The sequence below is a fragment of the Limulus polyphemus genome, unplaced genomic scaffold (assembly GCF_000517525.1).
Source record: "Limulus polyphemus unplaced genomic scaffold, Limulus_polyphemus-2.1.2 Scaffold52, whole genome shotgun sequence".
NCBI lineage: Eukaryota > Metazoa > Arthropoda > Merostomata > Xiphosura > Limulidae > Limulus > Limulus polyphemus.
The window spans coordinates 1094467-1103120 of NW_013665662.1; the positions used below are offsets into that span (position 1 = coordinate 1094467).

Sequence of the window (8654 nt, forward strand, 5' to 3'; positions counted from 1 at the left end):
ATATTTATCTGCCTTCACGGACAAGAGTGCGAACTGTAACTGATACGTCTGAAGAGAAGCATCGAGTCGTGCAGGCGGTGTCTTCAAAACATGAATTCCTTTTCTTTCTAAGAGGATCTGAGTCCATTAATAACCTACTAAGAAACTATTTCTTTGTTATTCAGAAGTACTTATCGTCTTTCCGTTTTTCCTTGATGAAGTCCTGTTTAAGGAACAATAACGAGACTTTTAACATACACGTATATACAGTTAGTTCTAATCTCTCTCGAGACGATTCTTCAATCCATACGAAACGTTGTGAATTCTTTGGAATATAATATGTCGGCTAACTTCAAATATGGCTCCCTATAGTTGAGAGAGGTGAGGATTTTAAAAGGCAAAGGCTTTATCCTCCAGACTTGAGGGGGTTCTGTTAGGTGTTTAATTCTCTTTCTGTTAAAAGAGAAGAAACGTGTATACTTTATTGGAGTGACTTGTTCAGTTTATTCGTTGTACGACCTGGTGACCTAAAGGACCTGGCTGGTATAAATCTAACACGAAACCCAGAACACATCCATAATCACAAGTATAAGTGTATTTTTAGGAAAGAGATTTCTTCCTCCCAACGAGATTCTTCCCCCCAAGAATTGCTTTGTTAACATCAGCCAAACAGATTCCTTAGCTTTAAAGTGTATAGCATGCAAAAGACTTGCATGCAGCTTTCAGTGTAAAATATATATAACGTCTCTCTAAGCAGATCGTTCATCCAGGACCTAACTGTACACAAGACATGTGAAACAGTTGAACTACCGATGAAAGCCACGTTCGGTTGAGGGGTAGGGACCCTACAGTTCTCCCAAAGAGAAGTTGGACAATAAATACTGGGCATATCATACATCACAAACTGACTGACTCCACCAACAGTAGGGTTTTCGGTGTGAAAGCGAGACCTCTAGAGGTGGTTTTTGTCGATTATGTTCGACCGTGTCGCCTCGTCATGCCCTTTTAGCACGAGTTCAATAGAGATCTTGGCGTTCTCTTTCAACTCCCTTATGGGAAAGTGGGTAGACAACATGTTTAACCTCGACTGTCGGAAAGGCAAATTTGTCATAACAGCTAACACAGTAGTTGAACACGCATCTGAATCACTGCAGACCAAAGAAACCAGGCTATGTTTCATATCAGGTCATTAATAACTGTAAAACTCAACATTCGCATAAAGAAATGTTTCTAATAACGTGTTTATTATACTAGATAGATTTCTCGGAGATAAACATTACCGAACGTTTAATATGGTGTTAAAAAAATGCTCGATATTTATATTGTTTTCTATTTTAAAAATCATATTATTGTCCATACTTCAGAAACTTAGTCAAATAATCAAAAGTGTTTGGAATAATGAAAGAATCAAACGTTTTTGGAGCATACACATTTTTTTACTCTAAAAAATTAAATCAGTATTTTTATCAGTTTTTTTTTTTCAAGGAAATGAAAGTTCTATTAATTCATATGGAATAGTTTGATGTTGCTTCCCAAACGGAGAACCATATTTCAGTTGCACATTTCCTCTAAAGTTCCATACTTCCTCTCTCCGGAAGACAAGGAAGCATGTGAGCACGAGCGAAAGTAGGGTCGACTATACGACGTTTCGAGTTTCGCTTATTCAACAAATGTTCACAAATCAACCTTGTTTCAAGGAAGGTTTTTACAATCAATTGACTGTTCTTTTGTGGTCTATGTATATTCATTATTATCTAAGAAGGGGTTCCCAACCAGGGGTGCGAAATGAGGGTCCAGGGAATGCGCGGAAGAGGCCTATATAAGGTCCGTTTTTCCTCAAATGTCACCAAGAGGAAATGTCTAATGCACATTTTTTAGGAGAGGCGTGCGAAGTCTTCCTTAGGGGGTGGGAGGGCCACAAAAGGCTGAAAACCACTGATCTAAAGGTTAACGCTATCCTCATAGATACTACATATGTAATTATAACTAATTCTGTTAAATATTTGTTGCTGTTTTTTTAGAATTTTCGCGCAAACTTACACAAAGGAATCTATGCGCATACCCGTCCCTAATTTTGAACTGAAAGACCAGAAGGAAGACATCTGCCCAACAATATCCACTGCCAACTCTTAGATTCCTGGCCGAATAAACTGATTTAGCCGTCCTTCGTATATCGCACACACACACACATCCAAAGTGCGGAGTGCATTTTGGGGGCAGAGAGCCGCAAAGCATGACTCCTCAGATTCACAGTCCGGGTACATTAACCACTTGGTCAAGCCTGGTCCTACTATTTAATCACTCAGCAATATGTGCTAAGCTTATTTAGTGAAACAAGCTTTGATTCTTCAGAGGTGTAAACTTTAGAAAAAAATCAACGTAAATTGAAAACGTTTAATATACTAACCAGACTTTTGAAGGTAGTTTCACTTTTGGTGAAAATGTTTTTATCACACTATATTCCACAAATACACGGTGTGAATGATAACATAAAATTATACGTAGATGTTAAATTTGTTTGACTTAATAATCTACAAGACACATCTCTAAGAAATTGATCAGCTGTTTTCCGTTATATCCTTAACAAACGTAAAGGATTTTTGTGAACGAATGAAGCACTTTTCATTTATTTACCCTACCGCTTTTCAAACCCTAGGGGTTTCGTTCTCTTCTCTGTTTTGAAATCAACGATAATTCTGAGTTGTTTATATCTAGGGCTGCGAAGCAGAGCGTTTATCCTAATACTTAGAACAATGTATATTTCTTAATATATAATAATGCATGCCGGAGTACTTGTCCCATGGACAGAAATTATGTAAATTCAAGAGTAATGAAAAGTTATCTCAGAACATGAAAAGTTGCTTCCCTTTTAAGTAATTGTAAAAAAAAAACACACGCAAAAACGCTCAGTAGAAATTACAAAACACAAACTGTGAAACTGCTACCTTGCCTGTATCTCTGCATGGACTCAACAAAACTTCATGCCAAATTTGGTGAAGATCCATCAACAGGGGACGAAGTAGTGGTAAAAAACGCCCATAAAAACAGCAAATCGCAAAATACAAAACTGAAAATTTGTATGTATCTCCCCATGGACCCATTAAACCTCCATACCAAATTTGGTGAAGGTCTATCCACAGGGGGCGAAGTAGTGGTAAAAAAAACGCAAAAACGTCCATAAAAACCGCAAAACGCAAAACTAAATCTGAAAATTTGTATGTATCCTCGCACTGATCTAACGAACCTCCATACCAATCTTGGTGAGAGATACATCCACACCTTGCGAAGTAGTTACATGGACATACAACAACAGTCAACAGACAGTACTATTACATTTATATAGATATAAATACACTTTCATATAAAAATTACGAAATGTAGCACTTCACAAGTTAACAACGTGCTTTTACATATTCTTCAAATTTCTAGCTTCAGTATTTTCTTATTTATTTAGCTACATGTAAATGGATGGATACTGATAAAAGAAAAGCTACTTGTGTCTTCAATTTTATTCGCCAACATACGAATCTTGTTCAGTATTTTAATTTCTCGGAAAAGCTTTGGTAATTGCAGATTTTCGCGTCCATGTTAACATTGAAAATGGTTAACCCCGTTTTCTTTACCTAACGTTTGTCTGTTGACTATGATCTTTAAAACGACTCTGTTTTTCTCTTGTGAATCGGCCCGGCATGGTCAGGTGATTAAGACGCTTGACTCGCAATCTGAGGGCCGTGGGTTCGAATCCCCGTCCCACCAAAAATTCTCGACCTTTCAAGGCGTTATGATGTAACGATCAATCTCACTATTCGTTGGAAAAGAGTGGCCCAAGAGTTGGCGGTGGGTGGTGATGACTAGCTGCCTTCCCTCTAGTATTTCACTGCTGAATTAGGGACTGCTAATGCAGATAGTCCTTGCGTAGCTTTGCGCGAAATTCAAAACAAAACAAACCAATTCTCTTGTGAATCAGATGAGGCCTGGCATGGACTGATTGTTAGGGTACTGGACTCGCATAATCTATGTGTCGCAGGTTCGACTGTCCTCACCGAATAATGCTCACCAGTTCAGTCTTGGGGGCGTTATAATGTGACAATTAATCTTACTTTTGGTTGGTAAAGAGTAGCTCAAAAACTGGTGGTGAGTGGTGTTGACTAGTTGCCTTCCCTCGAGTCTATCACTTCAAAATTAAGGACGGCTAGTTCAACTAACCCTAGAATAGCTTTGTGCGAAACTCAACAGCAACAAAAAAACAAAACAAACTTAAATCAGATGGCTTAATTCACGCATGCGCAAATCGTATTACTATGGTAGTTGTATAGTTGTCAAAACAAAGTTGTTTTTTTGTTGAGTTGAATATTTTAGCTAAAGTTTCAAAGTTTTTCTCTTTTTTTTTCCATATTGTAAATTTCGACTGGGTTAAGACATCTCGAAAATCCCAGCTTCGAGTTCGAACCTGTGTTTTTCGAGTTTTGATACAATTCCTAAAAAATGTGAACTATAAAAATGTGTATAATTCAACATTTAACCTGAGAATTTGGTACTATCCACCCACGTGCTCGATCTTACAGGGCAAGTTGGATACAAAGTAATTTTTAATGAACTTTCATCAAATAGTCTGGTGCAGTACACTGACGTTTGCAACTTTTGTAAAATTATACTGAAGGGGAAAATTTAGATAACAATAAGAAACTTTTGCCTTTGGTGATAGATATTTTCGGTACAATTCAAATAAATAAATTATACGTAAATTTTAAAATTAAAGTGATTATGTGTAGGATTTCTACAGAAATTGAGTAAGTTATATTAAAACAGTCCATGTCACCACGCCCCGTCATACTGTTCTACCTGACAGCCGTACATCTTGACAATTGCCCTGCAGCGTAATTTCCGTTGCAGAAAACTCCGTCATTAAGCTCTCATATCAGAAGCGCAATACTACTCCCTGTATGCTTTTTATGTCAAAAGGGTACGAGGACGACGGTTCCTAGCATTCGTTTCAACACTTCGAACAGTATTTCTTTGTTTGGAATAGCATGAATACCAAACTTATTCCTCAACTTGTTGATGCCGCACTTTATTTACTGCGGTTGAGACACGACTTATTGGAGGTCTCTTTCTGGATGGTCCTGGTATCCCAAGCTACTCCACATCTCTTTGTTTACAATGCCATTAAGTATAAAATATAACCCCCTGTCTTGAAAACTCTAAATCCTCTATTTTAACACATCTTTATGATGTGAGTATATAAGTATGTGGCTTTGTAAAGAGTTGTTGCATACTCTTTACAAAGCGATCGGTTTACGGTGGCATCACATTACCTGCGAAATGCCAAACAATCTCAAAATGTAGTCCTGATACATTCCGTTCCACTGCAACTTTATATTGGCTTTGGTTGCCACGCAACTTGCTGATTTGCATATTTAAGTACATGATATAAGTACATGACCGTCTGTATAATGCGAAACTAAAATATTAAATATGTATAACTTGAAACTAGCAAAAGGAAAGATATCTATGACTGGAAATAAAATATTGTTAGGTAAGGAATTTTTAAACTTTTACAGGTATCATCAATTAATCGAGTTTTACGAAACCTGGCGGCTCAAAAAGAACAACAAGTGCATGCACAAGCACAAGATGCTGTTTATGATAAACTACGCATACTCAATGGACAGGGATGGCCTCGCCCGAACCCCTGGTATCCTGGTAGTGCAACATTTGGTGGAATAACCTCTGCTTGCGTCCCTCCTCCGGTCACTGCGCCAAGTCTCCCTACTGAAAATGGCCAAATCCAGAAAAAAGGTAAGAAATAATTGTATGTATGTCCTAAGACTATATAATTGTATATAATAGTAACTAAATTATTTTTCCCGTTGTACGAATATTTTGGGGAAAAATTAAAAGATTAATTTCTGGGTATTTTGTCCTAAATATCATGAAATAAATCAAAAGTAATAGTAAGTCAAAAGCATTAAACTTTACACAAACTGACTAAAGTGAGATCGTATATATTTGAAATTGTGTATTTAGCATTTATAACGTGAATGGGATCTCACGTGACATATAGGCTAAACGATCAGGTAAGATACTCCTAGGTTCAAATATGTCTAACCCTAGTTTTGAAATGATGACCTGATGGATAGCAACCAGTCAGCGGCAAAAGTCGCCTGCGCACCTACTTTTAACCGAATAATGCCCACAAGTGAAAGTGCGGAGCGTATTCAGCGGCTAATCGCGGGCTTACATTTTGGATATTTCGATTCGTGGTCTTGCACGCTATTACTGGGCCACGCCCAGCCCACTCGGGTTATGTAAACCATATAGTGCTAAGTAGTAGATAAATTATTTAGAATTTCCCGCCAGCCAGTTGTCTGTGAATTCCAAATCTTGAGTTAAAAGTTTCAACCACGTAATTGATTCACCTTTCGATTTTCGTCTGGAGTTCTATGTTCATTACAAATTGAAGAAAAACACATATACTGAGTATATAATTGAAAATATCGTGCATAAGATTTCAATAGAAGTTCCTACGAACTAGGTTGTGTAGTGAGCAAGTATTGTATAGATGTGTTTACGTTGTATAGATGTGCATGTGTTGTAAAGATGTGCATATGTTGTATAGATGTGAATGTGTTGTATAGATGTACATACGTTGTATAGATGTGCATATGTTGTATAGATGTGAATGTGTTGTATAGATGTGCATGTGTTGTATAGGTGTGCATACGTTCTATAGATGTGCATACGTTCTATAGATCTGCATGTGTTGTTTAGGTGTGCATACGTTCTATAGATGTGCATATGTTGTATAGGTGTGCACACGTTCTATAGATGTGCATACGTTCTATAGATCTGCATGTGTTGTATAGGTCTGCATACGTTGTATAGATCTGCATGTGTTGTATAGGTGTGCATATGTTCTATAGATCTGCATGTGTTGTATAGGTGTGCATACGTTCTATAGATGTGCATGTGTTGTATGGGTGTGCATGTGTTGTATAGGTGTACATACGTTCTATAGATGTATGACTAAAAGTGTTTTTCGACAGATTCATTCGTATTATTTTAGAAAACACGGCGTTTCAACAAAATAGGTCCAGCACACCTTATGCGTTTTTGTCGTTATTTCAACAACACCGACAAGACAAAAAGTAAAATGTCTCTAGAATAATCAGTGTTATCACTAACTCAAACAGACTTCACCTTCCGTTTTTATGTGGGGATCTATAACTCGAGTATCTTCAGCTTAAAAACTACAAGAAGTCAATTAATGCAGCGCTGTTTTAGAAGCATTACTTTGATCGTGATGCTCTGCGCTTTGCCTAAATAAACATTTTATATGTCATCTACTTAGGTGCTGGCAGCCTCTGTGATCTTATTGTTCTTACTATCTTCAGCATCCCGAAAGATAATATTTGCATAAATGCATCTACACACTTATGCATATGCATGTTGGGATAATACGTCGTCTGTGCATACAACAAATATGCGTTACACGTAGCGTGTTTTTTTTTATTCCATGATAATTGTGTAGTGATACTTTTGTTGCTGTGCTACGGTAATAGTTTGTTTACCTTGTTCTCAAGTTAATTCAGTCTCGTGTGATTAATTCATTGTTGATACTTTTTTTATTCCACTTGAATAGGCGTTAACTGATTCTATAGCTTGGTATCAAAAGATTCATCTCGTGTGCGAGGATGCAAACAGCCAGTAACATGTTATATAGCAGGGTTGTCTACAGTTGCAAATAAGTGTTAACTGATTATTTAATGACAAAGGGGTGATGCAGAAGTTTTCATATGGGGGGGGGGGTTGCTGCAAATGACCTTTAACTCATTTTCTAATGTTAATCTCTGCACTGTGCAATAGAACACGTGTCTTTGTGCACTAACAAGAAACAAACTAAATGTGAATAGACCATCACTGTCTTTACATGGTTTAAATATATGAAGTTAACATTCATTCAAAGTCTGAGGTGGAGGTTAGTTTTCGAATGAGAAACTTGGACTAATACTGTGTTGAATTAGTCGAAAGACACTGAAATGCTTATCCAAACCAGATAAGACAGCAATAATTTCATTTATGTGTTGTAATATATATTATAGTATATACCATAAAATGTAATCCAGAAACGCACAAAGACAAGACATGCCAAAAAGAATGTCCAAAAACACCTATTTAGTCATGAGTGGAGTATAACTGCGTACTACGTCGAAGTAGTGTTGAAAATAGTAGGTCTCTTCAATTGGTTATTTTTTTTTACATTTTTTTCAGACGTGTTTTGTTTTTGCACGTTTGTGGGTTATTTTAAGATATTTTCACTTCATTGTTTTATAGTTGCTTACAACTTTCGTTCACTTACACGTGTTGATATTAAGTTTTCATTTTATAATTACATATCTATCTTTAATACTATTATAATATATATATATGTATAAATAGTTAGAGATTCCTCACCAAATAGTTTTTAAGTTAAATTATTTTTTACAAGTAAACTAACAAATATATATATATATATATAAATCAAACGCAAGTTTTGAGGGTTAAGTGCAGGTTAATTATGCAAAATTTGGTTTTCTTATCTAAAATGCCCCCCCCCGTAGTACGAAAACGGGATTTCTGCGGATGTAAAAAACTGGAAACGGGGGTTTGTTACATGGGGGGGGGGGGTGAAAAGA

The 8654-nt window shown here is 36.7% G+C and overlaps 1 protein-coding gene across 7 annotated transcripts in view; it reads left to right on the forward strand.

Annotated features, from left to right (window-relative positions):
* Nucleotides 1-8654, forward strand: part of LOC106463340 (paired box protein Pax-6-like) — a 127733-nt gene that overhangs the window by 89849 nt on the left and 29230 nt on the right. For all 7 annotated transcript variants that reach the window (XM_022391191.1, XM_022391186.1, XM_022391182.1 and 4 more), the window contains one exon: nt 5541-5778. In XM_022391191.1, the coding sequence (XP_022246899.1) occupies nt 5541-5778 (238 nt within the window). The remainder of the gene's footprint in view (nt 1-5540; nt 5779-8654) is intronic.